Source organism: Carcharodon carcharias, chromosome 22 (assembly GCF_017639515.1).
Source record: "Carcharodon carcharias isolate sCarCar2 chromosome 22, sCarCar2.pri, whole genome shotgun sequence".
In the NCBI taxonomy this organism is placed as follows: Eukaryota; Metazoa; Chordata; class Chondrichthyes; order Lamniformes; family Lamnidae; genus Carcharodon; species Carcharodon carcharias.
Genome location: NC_054488.1, coordinates 18,947,267 through 18,973,121, shown reverse-complemented (window position 1 = coordinate 18,973,121; position 25,855 = coordinate 18,947,267). Strand labels below are relative to the sequence as shown.

The window sequence follows — 25,855 nt, the reverse complement described above, 5'->3', positions numbered from 1 at the left end:
GTTCATTAATGCAAGTGATTTATAACCCTTCAGTCTCCTCAGCATTAAAGGTCAGACTATTTTTTATGGTAGATTGAAATCAACGACAGTTTCCTAACCATTAAACTTCAGCAAATAATTGCACTTTTGTTTTAAAGTGAGTCTATCCTATGCAACATTAATGTTTGCCGAATTGATCTGAATGTGATTGCTTTTTTTAAAAATCCACATGCTGTTCACGTTTCTCCCTGTCAATCATCACATTGATGGGATGTCAGGAGGTGAGAACTAGTGTTCATATTAAAATAAAGATATTTTTGATTCGGTTTAGTACAAGTTGCACTCTGGGCAGCCACAGTGAACCCTGTGTTTGCCTGAGCTGCAAATCGAACTGTCAAAACAGACAGCTGGCATTCAAGTCGGATAAGATGGACAAGCTCTAGCTGTCAAATGTTAAACATGTAGGGCTTGGTGGAGTGCGATGGTCCCCAAGTGTAAATTTGACCCAACTGATCTCATGGGAAAGAGTCGCTGTCAAATGGTTGATCAAATTTAAACCCACCCTATCCACACCTCGGCCCGAATTATACCTGTCTGATTTACACCCGTCTAATTTATACTCACCCACAATTTAAATGCCCTACCCAATTTACAACCTGTCTCATTAACACCCGCCAGATTTACACCCCGTCCCAATTTACACCCCATTAGCATAAAGGGTTAACAGATGGAATATGCTAATGTATGACAGATAATCACTGACATCAGTCAGTCATGTGTTAGACTCTTGAGCGTGAAAGAGAGAGAGAGGTTGAAACACCATGCCCAGGAACAACATTCCTACTATGTAACTTGTTTAGATGTAATACTAATAAACAAGTTTTTAGCAAGTACCAGAGTATGTCTGTCTAGTAACCAAGTACCATGTCTAGACTCCATAGATTAGAAGGACCATTGCAGAACATGGTGGCAGCAGTGAAGATATCTGTATAAGAAATACATCTGTGCTATTGAAGGAACAACAAAGTGAAGTAAACCTTGATAGGAGCTCATGCTTCTGAATCGATGGAAGGAGAAAGTTCACTGGAGAGGTAATTATCACTGTACCTGAGCAGCGCCTGCCCCTACCATGCACGTTTGACTGTCTCGAGGACCTGCAGAGAGGCCAGAAGTGGGAATTATGAAAATGCCATTTCCTTTGCTATCAAGCAGCATCAGGCCTTCACACTAAAGAGTGAAAGCATCAAGTCAGTTCCTTTCTTATGTTGTAGGCCCAGCAACAGATAATGTTCTCTTGAGGGAGGGAGCAGAGGAGTCCACTGTGGACTTTGAGACCTATCTCAAAGCCGTTGACACCTATTTTAGCCAGAAGCAAAACTTAGCAATAGAATGAGCATGTTTTAACCAAAGATCCCAATGACCTGGGGAAATCATTTGAATTATTTCTAACCGACCTATATCGCCTAGCTAGTACTTGTGGATATGAGGCACTGAAGGACGAGCTGATCCCTCATTGCATAGCCATGGGCATCTGAGATGACAAACTCTCTGACTTTCTGCAGACCAAAGACAACCTTACTTTGGATAAAGTGCTCCAGTACTCGGGGCAGGCTGAGCTTAGACAACCTAACCTGGCTGTAAATCAACATGACTATAAGGCTTCACATGACTCTGTTGACTGGATAAGTCCACAGGCAGCAGCACCACCCACAAGAAAGCCTGCCAAACCAGGCGAAAGGTGAGAAACCCCACACCATCAGACATTTTGAGATGCTAGCGTTGAGCTGTGAAAACCCAACATAGATGCCAGGGCGGCCCAGCAGGGGGCACAGAATGCTTCCACTGCAGCAAAACTGGACATTTCATGCACTTCTGCAAATCCAATAACTTTAATTGAGGTAGACGACAAGAAAGTATTAATGAAACATACTCCATCTGAGAAATTGGAAACTAGGATGAAGACAAGATTACAGAGTTCCTAGGGGAAGTTGATAATCTTCATCCAGTCAGTTAGAGTGCGAGTTCAAGTCTTTGATATCACCTCTAAAATTGATACTGGAGCTACTGTTAACATATTAGCAGATGACTGGCTTCAGCCAATACCCCTTCATCCATCAGTCATCAAATTACACGATCCAAATGGCACAGCCCTTCCAAACAAAGGCAGGATTACTGCTCCTCTTCACTTCAAGGGACAACAGATCATCGATTCTCTCTATATTCTCCATAGTGAATGTACATCCTATTAATTGGCAATGTTGGCATGCTTCTAGGAATCATAGAAAAATCAGATGATGCCCAGCATTTAATGATTCACTGTCTTTCATGGAACATTCTTCAACCTTTTATTTAGAACCAGCAGAGCTTCAGCCTACAGCAGCTGAGGTGGTTTATTCAATCAGCAGTAAATTCCTTTCTTTCGTAGAGACACCATCCACTAGACCCTGGGCGGAGATTGAAGGTATTAATCTCTCAGTTCTCTATGAAGTTAGGCCAGAGTTGGCAGACACAGGAAGCAGCAGACAGTGAACATCTCCATGAAGACCTGCTGGACCTGAATTGGCTCTTTCCAGAAGAAAGTGATGAGGAAGAAGCCCTTGCAGCACTGCGTGATCTGTTGGAGGATGAGGTCCTAGAGGTTAATTCAGTTGATAGACACACCATACGAAGTGTCAGTTGTTTTGGAGGCAGCTGTTTCTAGTGGCTGAGCAGCATTGTGATCTTTGTTTCACTGAACTTACCAATGTATTGTCTAGTCTATGTCTTGCTGTCCCTGAAGTCTACCACAGAGGATGCCTTGCCTGATTCCATGTCAAAGTCCAGAGAGGATCACACTGGTTTCCCGGGGTGAAAGTCATGTGACAACCATACTTCATCTCAGTTGAAAGTCTTCTTCCCCTTGGAGCTGGAGGTCAGCACAGAAGCTGTGGCAGAATCTTTAGCACTTCTGAAGATGAAGAATCCTGTACAGCAATCTTGTTCCTGAGGTGATTGTCAACAGGAAATTTTCCAATTCATGTGCAAATGAAGCTGTCTTGTCTCCATGTCCTCAGCACTTCTTCCCATTGCCCAGAGTGGAGCAACCTCACACAGAGAGAAGTGTGGCTCTCTTACCACTGCCGACAGAAAGTAGACAACCCTCCCGGAATATTATTGGGAAATCATCCCTTCATACTTTCCTGAAAGACTTACAGGAATTTTGTTTTTTTTTCCCTTCATCCTCATTGAAATCTTGGACCTTTAATACCTGCTGAGTCTTTGATGCAGCAATGAATGATGTGGCTGTGACAGTCTTCCCTGAAGATCATTCCTCTGCTGAAGCTTTTTCCCTGTGTGCTTCAAGGGAGCAACAAATTCCTCGGAGTATCCTGAGTTCTTCTCTTCTAGTCCCAGAGAGTCCAAAGTTGATGCCCTTCAGTCTTCTCTCATTGAAAGGTCCTCTTTGGCCTTGCAGTTCAGTCATCCTGAAGCCTACACTCTGCTCACCAGCAATGCTGCTAAATTGCTGTCCCATTCTGTGATGATGATGATGATGATGTCCTCCAAGATAAAGAAGAAACCCCACCATGTCACCAAGATGTCCTCCCTCGGGGCCAAGAATACTGTGGGAGATTGAATTCCCCAGAACTATGACCTGGGGGTGGAAGTGTAGGTTTTGGATTTGAGTCAAATACATAGTTGTAAAATGGGAGTTACAGAAATGCAATGCAAATAATTAAAGACATAGTCTAATCTTGCTGTTGAAAATTGGACAGTATATTTGGGGGGCAGTGTAATACAAATAGTTAAGAGATGGGATAAGCTAAAGTATGACATTGATGGTGATGTATAACTGAATTCAGACAGTCAAGAGAGAGAGAGAGGGAGAGAGAGGTTGGAACACCATGCCTAGGAGCAATGGGGCTACTCCGTAACCTCTTCAGATGTAGTGTTGATAAACAAATGTTAAGCAGAAAACTAGAGTATGACTACAGTCTGTCTAGTAACCAAGTACCAAGCCTTGATTCCATCGATAAGAAGGACCATCTCAGAACAACCTTGTTCGGATTTACCCCATCCTGATATACACCCACCCCATTTATACGCACCTGATTTACACCCACCTGGATTTTCACCCACTTGATATACACCCAACCGATTTATGCCCACCCAAATTACGCTCACCCGATTTACACCCACTTAATTTTCACCCACTCGATTTACGTCCACCTGGATTTTCACCCACCCAATTTTCATCCATCTGATTTACACCCACCCGATTTACACCCACCTGATTTGCATCCACCCGATTTACACCCACCTGATTTGCATCCACCCAATTTACACCCATTCAATTTACACCCACCTGATTTACACCCACCCGATTTACACCAACCCGATATGCACCCACCTGATTTTCACCCACCCACACAATTTACATCTGCCTGAATTACACCCTGTCTGGTTTCATCTCTGTCGTTGTTTGTTGTTCCTTGATGAGGATGATGTCAACATTTTTTGCCATGGGTTTTCATGTGCCTGAACAGGCCAGTCCTCAACCCACAGTTTTTAAAAACCTGGTTCAGGTTTCCCCATGAGGGAGTTGGATTTGGAGTTACATGGTTTGCTTCCTTTCCTTCTCTCCTCTGCCATCACTTTACCTCACCATCAAGACATTGTGACTTGAAGCATAATGCCACTTGATGGACAAGTTGTCGCCATTTTGAATGATTGGTAGCAAGCTCCTCCCAGTCATTAATATCAATGCTGCTACATTTCAAAGAGGGATTCAGTATGACAGCGGCCATTCACTTCATTAAAGATCAACTTCCCTCCAGTGTCTGTTCTAAATAATGTCTTGATGCAAATCTCTTTAACCTCAGTTGTCTCTGCCAAAACTGTCAACCATAGACATACATGATCTATAATTTGCAGATGACTGCAGTGCCCAATCTGCACCAGATTTGTCAGCCTTTCTCAAACTTTTTGATTCTGCACGCCAGAAACCCAACCCGTCCTTGAATGTTGCCAAAACAAAACTCATTGATCAACCCACACCCGATCAGCCAAATAATCCACCTCCCATATAGGTTTAAGGAAAGAGTCTAGAATACATTAGCTCTTCCCATCTGATTTACGCCTTGTCCAACCAACACCCACCCAACTTACACAAACCCAATTAATCCCTGTCCGACTTACACCCCTCATGATTTACATGCTGTCTCAAATTACCCCCCTCAATTTTAACATCACCCAACTTACATCTGTCCAATTTACACCCACCCCCCCAATTTAAACATCTCCTGATTTACATCCTATCCTGGTTTATACTCATCCAATTTTTATCCAGTCCCAAATTACACCCTCTCCCAATTTACACCCAGTCCCCATTAACACCAAACCTGATTTACACCCTGCCCATTTTACTGCACTCGAAAGTTTCTTTCAAAAATTGTTGAGCTTGGTTGGAGCAGTTGAAAGTTTCAATATCAAGACTGATAGATTTTTGTTCAGCAAAGGAATTAACTGTGTCGGAAACAAGGTAGTTAGACAGAGGGCAGAAGTTAATGCCCTCCCCTGTGGTGAGTTTGGTGGCATTTAATCAGGCAGGAGGGTGCTGGGTGGGGACCCACTGCCCACCCACCTCAAACCCGATTAAGACCCATGGACGTCCTTCTCATCCAGTGACTCCAGCTGCTGTTCAAGGTCCAAAATGCAGAGCTCAAAGTTCTGCAACTGTTGACACTTCTTGCACATGTCATCTGGGACACTGGTAGCATCCACAACTTCCCATGTATTACAAGACACGCATTCCACATGACTGTGCTGTCCTGCTGTGGCTTCAATTTACTTTCCTTGTGCTAACTTTATTTTACTTTGGTTTACTTATGCAACTTTATTTTAGCTGGCCTCAGCTTAACTTTATTTCCCTATTGCTTGTGTTTCTTAGTTAAATGTAAGTAGCCCTTTTTAAAAAGAATGTGTTTTTCTAATTTTCAGCTACTTGATGACGCTCCCTAACAGCAGTTTCTCACCAACCAATTAACTTATGTTTCTCCTGTGATGTTAGGTGCTCGGTGCTGCTGGCTGCCTGGCTTGAGGTCCTCCTCTCGCACTCTCCTCCAGGTGCTGTTGACTGCCTATCCCAGGGTCCTCCTCTTGCACTGTCCTCTAGGTGTCGCTGACTGCTGGCTCTGGTCCTCCTCTCAATCTCCTCTGCCACATGGGTTAATACTAATAGTGGTGGGATGTGGCCCTTAATTATCCATCTGAGGGCTTCGATTGGCAATTGGATGAGAAGGACGTCCATGGGTCTTAATCAGGTTTGAGGTGGGTGGGCAGTGGGCCCCCACCCAGCACCCTCCTGCCTGATTAAATGCCACCAAACTCACCACAGGGGAGGGCATTAACTTCTGCCCTCTGTCTAACTACCTTGTTTCCGACACAGTTAATTCCTTTGCTGAACAAAAATCTATCAGAAATAAAAAATTTACCATTGTTAAAAGTATGTCCCCACTCACGAGACTGTCACATGAATGTTATAAATGACATTTCAACATATTTTTTTTTATTTTTAATTCCTGTTGGAAACCTCATCCCACCCGTGGATGAGATTTCATAAACAATCCCAAGGCCGCCTGGCTGATTTGCCTGCCTGCTAACCGTGAGGTTGGACAGGGCAGTGAAATATTGAATTCAATTAATACTTTATGGCCTTAATAGGCCTGTTAATTGTTGGTGGGTGGGCTGCCGACTCCAGTGTGCGCCCACCGACCGATTGACGTCAGGATGCTCGCCGGCTGTCATCCTGTGTCACTTCACGCTCGAGTGGGTTGGGCGCGCACCCAGCCGCTTAGCGAAAAATTCAACCCATATGCTTCTATTTTGGGGATAGTGACTATACAATGGTAAGATTTAGCATCGTTATGGAAAAGAACAAAGATAGAACAGGAGTAAAAGTTCTAAACTGGGGGAAGGCAAAACTGTGTTAAATCAGTGGGAGATATTCAAAGGTGAGATTCCACGGGCACAGTGTAGATATGTCCCCACAAAGAAAAAGGCGTGGTACTGCCAAATCTAGAGCCCCCTGGTTATCCAGAAGCATACAGGCCAAGATAAAGCAGAAAAAGAAAGCTTATGACAGCCACAAAAAGCTTAATACCATATAAAGCCTAGAGGAGTATAGAAAATACAGGGGTAAAATAAGAATGGAAATTAAGAAAGTAAAGAGAGGATACGAAAAAATATTAGCAGGCAAAATCAAAGAAAATTCTAAGATATTTCACCAGTACATTAAGAGCAACAGAATAACCAAGGAAAAGGTAGAGCCTATCAGAGGTGTACGTGGTAACTAATAAGTTGATGCAGAAGATGTGGGCAGGGTTCGCCATGAGTACTTTGTCTCTATCTTCACTAAGGAGAAGGATGATGCAGACATTCTAGTTCAAGAGGAGGAATGTGAAATATTAGATACAATAAGCATAGTGAGAGAGGAATTACTGGAGGAACTGTCATCCTTGAAGGTGGATAAATCACCAGGGCCAGATGGATTGTATCGCAGGCTGTTGAAGGAAGCCAGGGAGGAAATAGTGGATGCTCTGAGGATCATTTTCCAACCCTCACCAGATACAGGTGAGGTTCCCAAGGATTGGAGATCTGCGAATGTTGTACCATTATTTAAAAAGGGTGCGAGGGATAGGCCAGAAAATTATAGGCCAGTCAGTCTGACTTCAGTGGTGGGAACATTACTGGAAATAATTCTGAGAAACAGGATAAACTGTCACTTAGAAAGACACGGATTGATCAGGGATAGTCAGCATGGTTTTGTTAGGGGAAGATTGTGTCTCACTAACTTAATAGAATTTCTTGAGTAAGTAACAAGGAGGATTGATGAGGGCTGTGCAGTGGATGGTGTCTACATGGATTTCAGTAAGTTGTTTGGCAAGGTGCAACATGGCAGACTGGTCAGGAAAGTGAGACCTCATGGGATACAGGGGAAGATAGGAGGTTGGATCCAGAATTGACTCAGTGGCAGGAAACAAAGGATAATAGTCAATGGATGTTTTTGCAAATGGAAAACAGTTTCCAGTGGTCTTCCACAGGGCTCAGTGTTGGGGCTCTTGCTGTTTGTTGTATATATTAATGAGTTAGACTTAAATGTGGGAGGCATGATTGGGAAATTTACAGATGACACAAAAATTGGCCGTGGAATTGATAGTGAAGAGAATAGCTGTCAACTCCAGAATGATATCAATGGTTTGGTTGAGTGGACAGAGAAGTGGCAAATGGAATTCAATCTGGAAAAGTGTGAGGTAATGCATTTGGGGAGAGTAAACAAAGCAAGGAATACTCAATAAATGGTAAGTTATTGAGAGGGTTTGAGGAAGTGAGAGACCTTGAAGTGCATGTTCACAGGTCCTTGAAGGTGGTCAAGAAATCATGTGAAATGTTTTCCTTTATTGGGGGAGGTATCGAATACAAAAGCAGGGATGTAATGATGGAACTGTATAAAACACTGGTAAGGCCACAGCTAGAATTTTGTGTACAGTTCTGGTCACCACATTACAGGAAGGACATAATTGCTCTGAAGAAAGTGCAGAGGAGACTTACAAGAATGTTGCCGGGGCTTGAACGTTGAAGCTATGAGGATAAGTTGGGTAGGTTAGGGTTGTTTTCCTTAGGTTAGAGGAGGCTAAGGGGCAATCTCATTGAGGTGTACAAAATTATGAGGGGCCTAGATAGGGTAGGCAGGAAAGACTTGTTTCTCCTAGTTGTGGGGTCAATTACCAGGGGACATAGTTTAAGGTGATTGGTAGAAGGATTAGAGGGGACATGAAGAAAATCTTTTTCACCCAGAGCGTGGCAGGTGTCTGGAATTCACTGTCTAAATTGGTGGTTGAGGCTGAAATGCTCAACTCATTTAAAAGTTACCTGGATCTGCATCTGAAGTGCTGTAACCTGCAAGGCTATGAACCAGGTGCTGGAAAGTGAGATTAAAATGAGCAGCTAGTTTTTTATTTCTCTTTTTGGCCGGTGCAGACACGATGGGCCGAATGGCCTATTTCTGCACCATAACCACAGAACCTGGTTCTACGGCAGGCGGGGTCTTGTCATGTGGGCGGCGTGACAAGCAAACTCATGCAGGTTGCTTGAGGGCTCCCGGTGTGGGAGGTCCCTCATTCAAATGCAGGATTGCAGAACCCGGCATTGCTGTGATCCACCCCCTGTCCCTATGACTCACCCTCACCCTGCCACATCCCTCAACTGTGGCTTGGGCTCCAGCGACGATAACAGGCATCAGATGGGTGTTGTACCATTGCAGCCTCCCCCTTCCCTGAGGCCTGCTGCTCAGTAGAGTGAACGGTAGATCTTGGAGGGCAGGACTTCCTACCCCGGGGTCCTTGATCTGGCCACCATCCAGTTAAGTGCCTGAGTGACACTTGATATGGCAGGCCTTCCTTATAAGCGGCAACGCAGGGTTCTTGCCAACTATCCAGCAAGTAGGCAAGATCCCTGTCACCTTGATTAAATATCGCCCAAAGTTAGGATGCAGATCAGCCATGATCTAACTGAATTGTGGAAAAGTCTCGAGGGTAGAATAACCTACCGCTGTTCCTATCTTCCTGCTGCGCTACACTCCGGCATGCCAACGTTTCATTAGATATTCAGGAGCTTGTGCAATAGAAGGATCTAAATCACCTTTTAGTGTGGCTACACTTTGTTACAAGCAAGTTGCTCACTAGACAAAAGGTGTTGTGCCTTTAATGTTTAACTCAGGGCTCAGAGAAACCCTAAGTGGAAATGAGTCTAATTCCCAGCTGAACAGCTAACAGTGGCACGATCACCGAACACTGTAAATAACTTTCCTCTCTGTGGGATTTTTTTGGTTGCCCTCTTGATAGGTTCTCTGAGATCCAGTCCCAAAATGGTCAATTCTTTCATAGCAGATGACAGTAACAGCCTAACATTCTGCTCAGGCTCCACTCGAGTATGACATACTGACCAGTAATTCTGTCTTTCAGGGTTTTGATGATTTCATCTTTGCATTCTTCGCTGTGGAGATGATTGCCAAGATGATTGCGTTGGGCATCTTTGGCCCAAAATGTTACCTCGGTGACACATGGAACCGTCTCGATTTTTTCATTGTTATTGCCGGGTAAGTTCTCTGAGCTGTGTGTGTCTTGTCTGTTGCCTCTTTGTCCATTGAGTGTACTATAGAATGGATTAGAGAATGGAGGATGCAGGGAAGTGCACACTGTTGAAATTCAGCCTTTTTTCAGGATCCAGATTTCTTTGTCAGTGTTATACGCTCTGGTTAAATCTCCCATTCTCCCTTTATCAGCTCACTGTTGCATGAAAACACACCTTTATCACAAATTCATCAGGTTTGAGTGCTGAAGCTGTGACTGCCCAAGATATTGATAAGCTTGCATGACAGTCCGATCCACTCCCAAGTCATCTGTCTGGAAGTCTTTGCTCCTGCTCCCACCTCAATTGTCAATGTTCAATCAATTGCCATACCACTAGGCAACTGTAAAAGGCACAAAGATTGCAGACTATGTTAAGTGCAAGAGCATACTGATTAAAATAAAGGTCATCCCCTTTTGAAACTCAAATGATTCTTCAAACTTTATTAGCTCAGCACCTAAAACACACTTCCTTGTGTGTGTTTGTCTTTCTTAAAGAGCTAAAACTGTCCAAGGCAGGTGATTAATTTAACTAACATTGCTCTCTCCTCTTTCATCTGATGTCTTCCTTCAGATGTATTTTATTGGTTGTCAAGTTTTTTGGAATGTCATGAAAGGTGCCATAAAAATGCAAGTTCTTTCTTTCTATCTTTCTATCTTTTTCTGTTTCAATATAAGGCTTCAGCCAGAGGGTTATAGGGAAACTGTGTTCTCAATAGTGAACTGAGGATTATTCTGCACAAACTTAATTGGTTTGCCTTACCTAGAAGTCTTGCTATAAGACAAATAAGGAAATAGTCTCTCTGTCCACTGGACCTCCTGCTCCGCTCTTAGCTACCCTTGCTGAGACTCCACTCCCCGGGAAGCTCCCACACTTCTCCCTAGGGGGTTTTCTGGTCATCCGCACTCCTACTCCCATTCTGTTCCTCTCTCAATATTTGGCTGCCCTTACTTACTCTCTGCTCCCACTCCCACTTCACATGCCGAAAATCCAGCACTTGCTTGGTTTTTTTTATCTCACCCAAGAAAATAAACAATACTAAGATAAAAACAAAAAAACTGCGGATGCTGGAAATCCAAAACAAAAACAGAATTGCCTGGAAAAACTCAGCAGGTCTGGCAGCAACGGCGGAGAAGAAAAGAGTTGACGTTTCGAGTCCTCATGACCCTTCGACAGAACTTGCGTTCGAGTCCAAGAAAGAGTTGAAATATAAGCTGGTTTAAGGTGTGTGTGTGGGGGGCGAGAGATAGAGAGACAAAGAGGTGGAGGGGGGGGTTGGGGGGGTGTGGTTGTAGGGACAAACAAGCAGTGATAGAAGCAGATCATCAAAAGATGTCAACGACAATAGTACAATAGAACACATAGGTGTTAAAATTAAAGTTGGTGATATTATCTAAACGAATGTGCTAATTAAGAATGGATGGTAGGGCACTCAAGGTATAGCTCTAGTGGGGTTTTTTTTTATATAATGGAAATAGGTGAAATAGGTGGGAAAAGGAAAATCTTTATAATTTATTGGAAAAAAAAAGGGGAAGGGGGAAACAGAAAGGGGGTGGGGATGGGGGAGGGAGCTTACGACCTAAAGTTGCTGAATTCAATATTCAGTCCAGAAGGCTGTAAAGTCCCTAGTCGGAAGATGAGGTGTTGTTCCTCCAGTTTGCGTTGGGCTTCACTGGAACAATGCAGCAAGCCAAGGACAGACATGTGGGCAAGAGAGCAGGGTGGAGTGTTGAAATGGCAAGCGACAGGGAGGTTTGGGTCATTCTTGCGGACAGACCGCAGGTGTTCCGCAAAGCGGTCACCCAGTTTACGTTTGGTCTCTCCAATGTAGAGGAGACCACATTGGGAGCAACGGATGCAGTAGACTAAGTTGGGGGAAATGCAAGTGAAATGCTGCTTCACTTGAAAGGAGTGTTTGGGTCCTTGGACGGTGAGGAGAGAGGAAGTGAAGGGGCAGGTATTGCATTTTTTGCGTGGGCATGGGGTGGTGCCATAGGAGGGGGTTGAGGAGTAGGGGGTGATGGAGGAGTGGACCAGGGTGTCCCGGAGGGAGCGATCCCTACGGAATGCCGATAAGGGGGGTGAAGGGAAGATGTGTTTGGTGGTGGCATCATGCTGGAGTTGGCGGAAATGGCGGAGGATGATCCTTTGAATGCGGAGGCTGGTGGGGTGATAAGTGAGGACAAGGGGGACCCTATCATGTTTCTGGGAGGGAGGAGAAGGCGTGAGGGTGGATGCGCGGGAGATGGGCCGGACACGGTTGAGGGCCCTGTCAACGACCGTGAGTGGAAAACCTCGGTTAAGGAAGAAGGAGGACATGTCAGAGGAACTGTTTTTGAATGTAGCATCATCGGAACAGATGCGACGGAGGCGAAGGAACTGAGAGAATGGGATGGAGTCCTTACAGGAAGCAGGGTGTGAGGAGCTGTAGTCGAGATAGCTGTGGGAGTCGGTGGGTTTGTAATTGATATTGGTGGACAGTCTATCACCAGAGATTGAGACAGAGAGATCAAGGAAGGGAAGGGAAGTGTCAGAGATGGACCACGTGAAAATGATGGAGGGGTGGAGATTGGAAGCAAAATTAATAAATTTTTCCAAGTCCTGACGAGAGCATGAAGCGGCACCGAAGTAATCATCGATGTACCGGAGAAAGAGTTGTGGAAGGGGGCCGGAGTAGGACTGCAACAAGGAATGTTCCACATACCCCATAAAGAGACAGGCATAGCTGGGGCCCATGCGGGTACCCATAGCCACACCTTTTATTTGGAGGAAGTGAGAGGAGTTGAAGGAGAAATTGTTCAGTGTGAGAACAAGTTCAGCCAGATGGAGGAGAGTAGTGGTGGATGGGGATTGTTCGGGCCTCTGTTCGAGGAAGAAGCTAAGGGCCCTCAGACCATCCTGGTGGGGGATGGAGGTGTAGAGGGATTGGACGTCCACGGTGAAGAGTAAGCGGTTGGGGCCAGGGAACTGGAAATTGTTGATGTGACGTAAGGTGTCAGAGGAATCACGGATGTAGGTGGGAAGGGACTGGACAAGGGGAGAGAGAAGGGAGTCAAGATAACGAGAAATGAGTTCTGTGGGGCAGGAGCAAGCTGAGACGATCGGTCTACCGGGGCAGTCTGTTTGTGGAAGTTCAGTTTCTGTTTGTTTTCCACAAACAGAACTGCCCCGGTAGACCGATCAGTTCCTTCGCCTCCGTCGCATCTGTTCCAATGATGCTACATTCAAAAACAGTTCCTCTGACATGTCCTCCTTCTTCCTTAACCGAGGTTTTCCACTCACGGTCGTTGACAGGGCCCTCAACCGTGTCCGGCCCATCTCCCGCGCATCCGCCCTCATGTCTTCTCCTCCCTCCCAGAAACATGATAGGGTCCCCCTTGTCCTCACTTATCACCCCACCAGCCTCCACATTCAAAGGATCATCCTCCGCCATTTCCGCCAACTCCAGCATGATGCCACCACCAAACACATCTTCCCTTCACCCCCCTTATCGGCATTCCGTAGGGATCGCTCCCTCCGGGACACCCTGGTCCACTCCTCCATCACCCCCTACTCCTCAACCCCCTCCTATGGCACCACCCCATGCCCACGCAAAAAATGCAATACCTGCCCCTTCACTTCCTCTCTCCTCACCGTCCAAGGACCCAAACACTCCTTTCAAGTGAAGCAGCATTTCACTTGCATTTCCCCCAACTTAGTCTACTGCATCCGTTGCTCCCAATGTGGTCTCCTCTACATTGGAGAGACCAAACGTAAACTGGGCGACCGCTTTGCGGAACACCTGCGGTCTGTCCGCAAGAATGACCCAAACCTCCCTGTCGCTTGCCATTTCAACACTCCACCCTGCTCTCTTGCCCACATGTCTGTCCTTGGTTTGCTGCGTTGTTCCAGTGAAGCCCAACGCAAACTGGAGGAACAACACCTCATCTTCCGACTAGGGACTTTACAGCCTTCTGGACTGAATATTGAATTCAACAACTTTAGGTCGTAAGCTCCCTCCCCCATCCCCACCCCCTTTCTGTTTCCCCCTTCCCCTTTTTTTTTCCAATAAATTATAAAGATTTTCCTTTTCCCACCTATTTCACCTATTTCCATTATATAAAAAAAAACCCCACTAGAGCTATACCTTGAGTGCCCTACCATCCATTCTTAATTAGCACATTCGTTTAGATAATATCACCAACTTTAATTTTAACACCTATGTGTTCTATTGTACTATTGTCGTTGACATCTTTTGATGATCTGCTTCTATCACTGCTTGTTTGTCCCTACAACCACACCCCCCCAACCCTCCCCCCTCCACCTCTTTGTCTCTCTATCTCTCCGCCCCCCACACACACACCTTAAACCAGCTTATATTTCAACTCTTTCTTGGACTCGAACGCAAGTTCTGTCGAAGGGTCATGAGGACTCGAAACGTCAACTCTTTTCTTCTCCGCCGATGCTGCCAGACCTGCTGAGTTTTTCCAGGTAATTCTGTTTTTGTTTTAAATAAACAGTACTCTCTGATGTTTCTTGAGATACTAATAGTATTACTTTATGCAGCTGTTTATCCCTGGATAAAAAGCACCCGGGTGTCACATCACTCATATCTGTAAACTTCCATTTATTAAAGAGCTGCCATTGGTTTCAGCAGTAGATTGAGCTGAGGTATTTACCCACACGATCGAATAGATTTAGGATCAGGCTCAAGTGGCTGCATGGCCTACTCCTGTTCCCATTTTCCTATGTTAAGTGCACAGCCCGTGCAGTGCACATTTTTAGCTGGCATGTGACTTTAGTGCATGATTTATTTCCATTGTCCTCCAGCCATTTTCTGGCATTAGGGATAACATAATATTTTAGTCACTTCATTACTGATGGAATTGTGATGGAGTCTGAGCCCGATGCCCCAAGCATTCTGCTCGCGGCTGAAACCCTTCACTTTTTTAATTCAAATCTGTATTGGAATGGTGTGCAGCTACAAAGTGGGAGAAATGCTTATCAGTTATAGATTTCTCAAGCCCCTTCCCCATCAACATTTTGCCAGCTATAAACCTATCATACCTCATAAGACTTCATCCTTGTACCATAGAGAGCGGCAAGAGTTGAATGAATGCCTATGACACATACTCCTATGATCTGCAAATGCCAGTTTCTAAGTGAAGGATATCTTCAAAACCTTTTCAAAAACCTTCGTCTCTTGCACCTTCTAATATTTTCTCCTTCAGATTTCTGCACTTCTGAATTCTTGCTTTTTGGAGAGAAAGATGGAGAAATCAGCATGGCAAATTTAATTTCTTCCATCACTGGATAGGGAATAGTGTTTAACAATAGGAGAGATAGGTAAGATGGAAAACCTGGAGGTTGGCTGTGGAAATGATGATATAGCTAAAGTTGGAAGTCACTATTTAGATCAGGTTGCTGGGTGCCTAGAAGAAAGGTAAAGTGTTGTTTCTGCAGCTTGTGTTGGACTTCAATGGAACAGTATATGAGCTCAATGACAGAGAGGGATTGGGAGGGAAAGGGAGCCACGAGTGGTTCGGTGTCACACTTGAGTACAGAGTGAAGTTGTTTAATAATATCGCTACTTAATTTGCCTCTGGTTTCCCCATTGTAGAGGAGATCACCCCAAAGGCAATGAATACAGTAGACCAGATAAGATATTTGCTGCCTTGCATGGCAGGGTTGCTTGGGGCTCCGGATAACTGTGTAGGAGAAGGTGAATAGACTGGTGTAACATTTCTGCATTTGTACAGGAAGGTAACAGAGAAAGAGAAAACTTAAGTAGGGGTGAGTGATTCAGGGCATCACAGAGAGAATGGTCACTCCAGAAAACAGAGAAGAGGTGAGTGGAAGATATGTTTGATAGTGCAGTCATGTCGCTCTTGAGGCAAATGGCAGAAGATGACCAGGGACTGGTGAGATTGAAGGAGACAACCAGCAGAATTCTGTCACAGTTATGAAGGCAAGTAGATGGGGTCAAGGTTGAAGAATGGGAAATGGGATAGACCTAACCAAGGTCCCTGCTGACTATAACAGAGCGGGAATCCTCAGCTGAGGGAAAAGGAGGACATTTCAGAAGTTCCGGTTCAAAAGGTAGAGTCGTCAAAGTAGGTTAAATGGAGACAGAAAAACTGGGAGAACAGGATAGAGTCTACAAGATGTGGAATAGGAGTGTGGGGGTTAGAGATAGAAATAGTGAGAGAGATGCCCATGCTATCTCAATCCATATTCACACACTTGTCTTTCCATGCACCACAAAGGAACAATGTAGTATAATGCACTGAAACTAATTTTTGTGCATTGAGAACCAAAGCAAAGTAGCACTGAAAAAAGAGCATTGCTTATGAGCATCATCTACACATACCATCTACCTCCCACCTCAGTGCCAAGCTCATATATCTGTACTTCCTGATGAGTTACGAATCTATCCGTATCCTTTGATAATAATGCATGAATAGAGTCACCATTTGCCCTACGTGGACACATCTGCTCCACAAGTGCATAACTGAACATGAAGCAGTTAACTTCTTAAATAGCATTTAGTTTGAGGCTTCCTTACCTCACAATCACACTCTGTCCTTTTCTGGCAGAGAGTGCCTCTTTTAATCCACCTGTTGATTCCTTTCTTTATATTAAAAACTTGGATCATGTCCTGATTTCTCTATTTTCCAACGAGAACAGATGTTGTTGCTTAATTACGTTTAAGCACTGAAAAAAATGTTCATTTTCCTAAGGCTTCCCTACAAGTGATTTACAACTGAGGTTCCATGTGCCTCTTATTTTTAATAATACTCCTGCTCTTATGTTCCTATCTTCCTAATAATAGCAGCCTTGTTATGGGATCTATTTCCCCCTATTAGAAATAGTAGAAAAAGAAGGAAATGCTTTAAAATGAAATGGGCCAGTGTCCCTACTGCCAGTGTTGATGCTCCACACAAGCCTCCTCGCCCCCAGGTTCACCTAACCCTATCAGTGTATCCTTCTATTCCTTTCCCCCTCATATACTTATCTAGCTTCCCCTTAAAGGCATCTGTGCTATTCAGTATAACTACATCATGGGGTAACAAGTTCCACATTCTCACTGTGAATTCCCCATTGCATTTAATAGTGACTATCTTGTATTTATAGCCATTAGTTTTGGACTTGCCTCAATTGAAAAGATCTTCCCTGCATCTGCATATCAAAGCCTCTCATTATTAGAATGACTTCTATTAAGCTACCACTCAGCCTTCTCTTTTCTAGAAAAAAAGAGTCCCAGGCTGTTCAGGCTTTCCTAATAGTTATAACCTCTCCGTTCTGGTATCATCTTTGCAAATCCTTTTTGCACTTTCTCCAGACAGTTAACAAAAATTGCCATTAAACAGTCGTGCAATGATCTGATCTCATTATCAGTTCTGCTGCCTTGCACCCATTTTTATAATGGCCCAGATCTTCTGAGGAGGGGCACTCATTGTTGGGTTGCCACTCTGCTCGAACATTTCTCCGACTCGACACTGCTCCACATTTCTCTTGCAACCTTCCGAGCCCGACTTTCCCAGAAATGCGGAGAGCAGCATCTCCTCGGAGAGCTCCATTGCAGTGAGTCGGGCGGGGTGAGGTGGGGCTGGGGGGTGGCGGGGGAGACAGGGCACACCCCGTTTTTATAGCACCAGCTGCCTCATGGTAAGTTTAAAGATCTAGTTTGAATGTTAGTGAACAGTTAAGTGGATGAATGAATTAAAGGGTAAGGTGGTAGGGTGGGTAGGTGAGTGAGGTAAGTGGGTAAGTAGGTAGGGGCTGGGGGGGGGTGAGGTGGCAAGTGGATGAGTTGGCACTCCTGTGGTTACCAAAGTGTTAGGCTAGGTTTTAATCTGTCTAACATTTCCTGGGTAAATATTCAGGTAACTGCTGAGGAACTGTCTGAAGTTTTTGACTCTAACTGAAAATTGGAGGCATTTGCGGAGGGTACCAGGGAGCAGGGGAATTGCCCATTGGAGGTTGAAACTTCCTGGGCAATTCCCACGTAGGTCAGCACGTCAGGACTTGCACCGAGTCCTGGCATGCTTCTCAGTCGAACGTAGGGTCTCCAACGACCCAAAGACCAGAAGATTTGAGCCAATAAGTTCTTCAGCAGGGATTTCGTTTTCCAAAGAAACAAAGGACTTTTTAAACAGATTGTGTTAAAACAAGAATGTGTGGTTTGATATGAGCAGATTAAGAACATTTGCATGCATGCGATGAAAAAGCATTTGAGCATGAGGAGAGTCAGTGAACACTGTACTAGGCTATGGTCTAATCCACAAGGGCCTCCAGCAAACAAAGAGCTTTCATCTGCCTGTGTATGGTTAGTGGGTTTTCATGGTACAGTCTAATGCTAACTGTTCCAGGAATCACCTGTCCCCTTCAAATCTCTCCTCCAGAAGACAGTATCTCAATAAAACAGAAAGGGAAAACTGAGAATAGATTAATTTAAAAGGGTCTGGCATCTCTTCTTATTTGGGAATGTTTGTGGTATTAATTGATGCTTTATTATAAATGAGTTCAAGAGATAAAATAATTGTCTTTTTTGTGAGAAAGAGGAGACCGATCGATATGGTGAAGAGGTAGAGTAGAACATAAGAATTGGTAGGTAATAAACGACCAAGGTCCATCTAGTTCACCTTCTGCCATCTTGGTAGTGGCAAGATACAATGATAGTGGAGCTTCTTTTTTATTCCTTCACAGGACATGCATCACTGCCAAGGCCAGCATTTATTGCCCATCCCTAATTGCTCTAGAACTGAGTGGTTTTCTGGGCTGCTTCAGAGAACAGTTCGTTAACAGTCAACCACATTGCTGTGGGTCTGGAGTCACATGTAGGCCAGACCCTGTCAGGACAGCAGATTTCCTTCCCTAAAGGGCATTTGTGAACCAGATGGGTTTTTAACAACAATTAATGATAATGATAGTTTCATGGTTACCATTATTGAGGCTAGCTTTCAGTTCCACACTTTATGAACTGAATTTAAATTCCACCAACTACCATGGTGAGATTTGAACCAATGTACCCAGGGCTTTGGTCTGGGCCTCTGGATTACTGGTCTAGTGACATTACCATTACACCACCATCTCCCCATCAAATAGTTGTTGACTAATTATTGCAATCAATCTATATCGATTAATCCACAATAAACCTAAACATGGTACAAGGAAAACCTCAGTGGTGGAGAGCTTTTGAAGCAATGGCTGAGTTTTACGCTCCCCCACCAGCAGGTTTGCAGGTGGGGCAGGCCTGGAAAATTCCCCCTGTGGCCTTTCAGCCACCCACCCACTCTTGCTCCAATTGAGACTCTTAAGTGCAATTAATGACCACTTAAGAGACTTTCCTGCCTGGCCTCAATTTTAAAGCTTTTTGGAGGAGTTCAGGAGCTGAGTGGAACCCAGCAAGTCACCCTGCTCAGGCCTCATTTGGGAAGGGGGATTGCCTCTTTCAACGTCCTTCTTTCCACATTGGTAACCCCCCCACCCACACAATGTCTGTCCATTATGGGTACTCCCTCCCGCCCAGCCTCTCTATCAAGACCTCCACCCCTCCTCTGGCCTTATCATCCCTCCCTGCCATGAGACCACCTGCACGTACCTGGTCTTGGTCTCAAGGACTTAGAATCTGGGGACTGCTTATAGTCCCAGCCCTGGCTACTGCACTACTGCCGCTGTTGAGATTACCAAACTGCTGGCCAATCCGAATGACCAACAGCTTTTTGAGATGGGGCTTCCTCCCAAGTGAGGGGCGTAAGTCCTGTCTCCAGCCAATGACTGCAAAACAAGCAGTATCAGTGGGGATGTGTTCCCTGCTGACTCTTCAGGTGGTGGGACGGGAAAATCCCACCATCTGAAAATCCTGCCCCGTGTGTTGTACTCCAGAAAGCCAATTAAAGGATAGAACTGGACCCAATATTTACACGCTTTTATAAGCATTTATTTACAGAGCTACACATTCATAACCCTACAACCACAGTTTCAGTCTGTCTCTACTTATAAGCTTTTGAGTGTAACAAATAAACTCTTTTCTTAATTTGTCCCAATTAAAGGGGAGAAATTAACAAAAGAGCAAATGGACAAATTTAAGGGGCAGCCCCTTAAAGGGGAATGTCACCAAAAGAGAACACCGCAAAGGAAGCTTACAAAGCAAAAAATGTGATTGTGGGGATCAACAATGCACCCCAGTCTCCATGGTGCCCATGGGTCATGGAAGTCCTCTAACGTGCCAGCGGACACCACATGCTCCCTGTTCAGGGACACCCAGCTGCCGGATAGGGGCAGACAGTCAGGCCGGATGACCCCCTCGGTCATCCATTGCCTGGACCTGTTGATGGCCAACTTGGCCAGGCCCAGGAACAGGTTCATGAGTAGGTTCTCCTCCCTCCCCGCCCCTCTCTGCCTGGGTGCCCAAAAATCAGGAGCATGGGGCTGAAGTGCAACCAAAAATTAATTAATTAATTATCTGGAAAATGTCAATCTCATTTGCAGTTGATGCAGTGAAAAAGGAGTGTCTTTATTGGCCCTCAACAGATCCTTCTGCAAAAAATTCTTATTTTCTATTGCTGTCCATGTATTTGTCTAATTTTGAAGTTATTTTCTCTCACTCCTTAGTTCTTTATTCTCCCTGTCCATAGGACGGACACTTTCCTGACCCCTGCCAATAATAGATCACTGAGAAAGTGGCCTGGGTGCTCATTGAAACTCTCAAAAAAGAGGAACAGCAAAAGAACAGCTGGTCCTTCAAGCTTGTCTCATAATGCTCGGGGCATCAGAACTAGGCACTTCTAGAGATACAGCACGCACACCAATAAGCCAGCAGCACATTCCAGAGGTTAACTGCTGTCTGGGAAAATATTCACTGTTTCATTTCCTGCTCCTTTCTGTGTAAAAGCATTAACCTCCGTTTATCACTCCCCCCACAATGGTCCAGAGCATTGTGTAGGGAAATCACCCGCATTGTTCACTTTATCTCACCCATGGGATTAAGTAGCTGCTGGGCTGGGGCGGGGAGCGTCGGGGAGCAGCAGTGTAAGAGATGGTGTTGGGAGCTCAGAAATGCGATGCTCCGGCTACCATGAGTGTGAGGCAGGCCTGACAGATTAGGTGGTCCGTCTATTTTACATGGGAGATGGAGGTGTAGTGATAATGTCACTGGGCTAGCAATCCAGCAATCCAGGCTAATGATATGGGCTCAAATCCCATCACAATAACTAATAGAATTTAAATTCAACTTCAATCTGGAATTGAAAACTAGCCATTAGCAATGGTGACCAAGACACTATCATCAATTGGTGCAAAAACCCATCTGGTTCACTAATGCCCTTTAGGGAAGGAAATCTGCTGTCCTTACCTGGTCTGGCCTACATGTCACTCCAGACCCACAGCAATGTGGTTGACTGTTAACTGTCCTCTGAAATGGCCTAGCAAGCCACCCAGTTCAGGGGCAATTAGGGATGGGCAACAAATGCTGACTTTGCTAATGACACCCACATCCTGAAAGAATAAATAACAAAGATGTTGAGATGTTAAGCAGTGATCATCATTTGTGCCTTTATGTCTGAATTGCACAATGCTGGTTGTCTGAACTCTTTTGTGGATATTCAGGAAAAAGATTCAGGCATTTGAAACACCTGCATATTGTTTCAGTTAAGAATCATTTAAAGAAACTGAATTGAACTTTTGTGGCAGTAGCTATGTGCTAAAAAGTAATATTTTCTTCCCTTTGCCTTGATGGTTTTGAAATACTTCTATAGTAGGACAGATAAATAGTCCTGTTGTTCCTTTCAAGAAATAATCGTTCAGCACCTTCAATGCCCAGGGTGTCGAGTTGAGCAATCAGGATACCATGTGTTCTGGCGTTATCCAGCTCTGACATCATTTTAATAGGAGACTGAATGTTTGTATTTCGTGAATGTTTCCCCTTTTCAAAGTCTTCTCGTCACCTGCTTTTTATTAAATACAACTCCTGCCATCCAGAATGTATTGCTTTGAGCTTGGATTTTGACAAGGCGAGGTTTTCTAACTTAATCAAATTCCATTGTATTCTCTTGGCAGAGCCGAGCTAACGCCATTCGTTTTTCATTTAATTTTCTCCATGTCTCAGCCCTTGCCATCTTTACATGGTTTAACAATCTCATCGGATCCCATCGAACTCAGTCTTTATGAAACGAATCCCGAGCGAAATCACAGCACCACCCCCCCCACCACCCCCCGCCTTTGTTTTATGGTATGCCACTGAACTGATGTAAATCTTGAAAAGTGTCACGCAATATATGACTGAATTTATTGTCTGACCAGGCAGTGTAACCTAACCTTTCAAAAAGCTCTAATATGAAGATTTCTTATAGGGAGATGAAGGAAAGTCTACTTTCTCTGGTTCGGGAGTTAGTGATGAGGGTTTATCAACTTCAAATTCTCACTGTGCTCTCGAGAAGTTATGAGATTTTCTTCTATAAAGCAAGTGGGTAGATCATAGAATGTTACACTGCCGGAAAAGTTGACCATTATACATTTTAAAGGCAAGGGGGGTAAATAGTTGAATTGGAGGAATATACAAGGCTGTAAGAAGAGAGTAGGGCAGGTGGATTAGTTTTGGTTGCCCAAGCACAGAACTGACACAGACACAATGAGCCAAATGGCCTTTTCCTTGCTTTAAGCCTCCATGATGCTATTGACCCATTAAGAGTCAGGCTTTGCACTCAGAAGATTGTTTTCCCTTTGTGAAATTTTATAGAAGATGAAAAGATGGTCTAACTGTGCTGTTTAAAGATGATTAAATGAGTGATTATTGGATAGAGAGAAACTGTTCTGGGAGTACAGAAGAAGGGGGAATAACCTCAAATCAGATCTAGGACTTGTGTTTTCATTCATTCACAGGATGTGAGCATCGCTGGCAAGGTCATCTTTTATTGTCCCTCTTTAAATGCCCTTGAGAAGGTGATGGTGAGCCACCTTCCTCAAGCACTGCAGTTCATGTGGTGTAGGTATACCAGCAGTGCTGTTAGGGAGGGAGATCCAGGGTTTTGACCCAACAACAATAGAGGAACAGTGATATATTTCTAAGTCAGGATAATGTGTGACTTTGAGGGAACTTGTAGTTGGTGGTGTTCCATTGCATCTGATGCCCTTCTCCTTGTGGGTGGTTGAGGGCACAAGTTTGGGAGCTGCCTGGTGGGTTGGACTGCATCTTGCAGATGGTATGCACTGCTGCCACTGTCCATCAGTGATGAAGGGAATGAAATTTTAAGGTAGTAGATGGGGTGCCAATCAAGCAGGCTGTTTTGGCTTGCGTGGTATCAAGTGAGTGTTGTTGGATTTATCTAGGCAAGTGGAGAATATTCATCACACTTGTAACTTGTGTCTTGTAGATAATGGATAGGTTTTGGGGAGACAGCAGGTGAATTACTCACTACAGAATTCCCAGCCTCTGACCTGCTCTTACAGCTACAGTATTTGTATGGCTGGTCCAGCAGCAGGTCAACACTGACCACCAGCTGTTTCTGGTGGAGCATTTGATATTGATAATGCTATTGAATGTCAAGGAGAGTTAGTTAGACTGCCTCTTGTTGGAAATGGCCTGGTGATTGTGTAGTGCAAATGTTAATTTGTCACTTATAAGCTGACTGTTGTCCAAGTCTTACTGCATGCGGGCAAGGACTGCTTCAGTATCTGAGGTGTTATGAATGGAATTGAACATTATGTAGTCCCAGCGAACATCCCAACTTCTGACCTTAAGATGGGGCAAGGTCATTGGTGAAGCAGCTGAAGATGCCCTGTGTAAGTCTTGCAGCAATGTCTTGGATGATTGGCCTCCAACAAACACAATCAAATTCCTTTGAGCTGAGCATGACCCCAGCCTGTGGAAAGTTTGTCCCAAATCCCCATTGGCTTCAATTTTACTCAGGCTACTTGACACCACACTTGGTCAAATGCTGCCTTGATGTCAAGGGCAGTGACTCCCACTCACCTCTGGAATTGGACAAAGAGGGGTTGAGCCAAACCCAACTTGTTGGAACACAAATTGAGCATCGGTAAGCGGGTCATCGGTGAGTAGATGTAACTTAGTAGCAGTGTCAACAATACCTCAGAACCTCTGAGATATCAATCCAATGTTAAAATCTAACATTTAACTAAACCTGCTGAATTCCATTTAAGACATGATAATCCCACGGCCCTACCAATACTCCCGATGAAATACTTAGCCCTGAAGCCATCAGTCACTTTGATAAACATAGATTTATTCCTCTACTATTAAAATCTTGCTCATATTCAGTTTACAATTTTTGATGGGGGTTTATTTCACACATGTCGCTCCTGTGATAGTTCAGAATTCATGTAATCTGCAGTACTGTAATACAAGAGCCCTTTCAGACGCTCCTCACAGATGACATCAACACTTACCCTGGACATGCGATAATTGGGCCGTGGAAAATATATTTTCAAATTCTAAAATTTGGCATGAATTGGTTGGTAAAGCAGATTATAATGCTGGATTGACAAACCACTGAGTTAGTGAACCGCATTGTGGGCAAAATTTCAAACTCCCCCCTAAACAGGATAGGCTGTGGCCTGGTGAGATATAATTTGTCAATAATAAAATTTGTCAAAATCTCAAATCCAACCCCAACCCATCTCCAACACGCCCAGTTTAATGGAGGTAGGCAGGAGCTGACTGTGAACTCACTCCCAAGAGGGGGGGTTACATAGTTAAACATTGCAATAAAGATGGGAACCTCACATTTAACCAGTCTAGCAGGTTTAACCCTGCCTGTCCAGGTTTCCCAAAAAAACACAGCAACTCAAAGAGAGTTGATTGAAGAATTTAAATCCTCCTTGACATTAGTTTGAAAATGGTACTACGCCCTGAACTTTTTATTATTACCATCAATTCCTGTCGCTTGTTTTTCTGATTTCTGACTTTTTTTGATTATTCCAGGCTCCTTTTAAAATATATATAGTTTAATACTACAAAATGGGAAACCTCATTCTCATCTAAGTGTTACTTAAGAGATTCTCTATAAATGGTTCCTGAAACAGGAAGATTGACACCAGATTGATTTGTGTTTCATGAGCTTTGCAGTTAGTGGCAGGTAGGGTGGTTGGCAGAGAGTGAAACAGGTCATAAATTTTCTCTCAATACTGATGAATCCCATGGAGACATGCCTTAGGCAAGAGGATGATCCATTTATGAGGCTTCCTTCAGAAGTAATCATCAGGAAATTCCCAAATGATCGAAAGCGCAAAATGCTTTATGCCTCATAGAATTTCCATATGCTTGAGATATACGCCCAGTGAGTCCATAAGCCCACTGAAGTATTTAACATGCTGCCTGCAGAAATTTGTAATGGGCTACCTGTAATGATTTACCTCGTGTCATTTTTAAAATCCATTCCCTGTCAGATTCGTCAAATTCACATGTAGTTTTGCATAAATCCTTCAAAAATGGACACAGCACTCAGCACACAAAAAAAAATAACTAATTTATGTCATTGAGCTTTTTGTTGCAAAATTGTTTACCTTGGATGTCTTCCTGAGGGAAAACACATCACATCAAAGCCTTGCTCTTGTCACTCCTTGCCAACTAAAGAGGAAATGACAATTATGGGACTCAGTGCATCATCACAGGGAAAGTGTCGAATTAACTCCAAGCAGTGTAGCTTAGCTCTTGATTAAAAGGGCACTGATTGCATCTTTATAGTCTTTCCTTGCTCAGGGAATGAGCAGT

At 44.2% G+C, this 25,855-nt stretch overlaps 1 protein-coding gene across 1 annotated transcript in view; it reads left to right on the top strand.

The window, feature by feature from the left end:
- Positions 1-25,855, top strand: part of cacna1g (calcium channel, voltage-dependent, T type, alpha 1G subunit) — a 727,897-nt gene that overhangs the window by 354,995 nt on the left and 347,047 nt on the right. Inside the window, exon 3 of the mRNA XM_041216784.1 lies at positions 9,981-10,114. Within this exon, the coding sequence (XP_041072718.1) occupies positions 9,981-10,114 (134 nt within the window). The remainder of the gene's footprint in view (positions 1-9,980; positions 10,115-25,855) is intronic.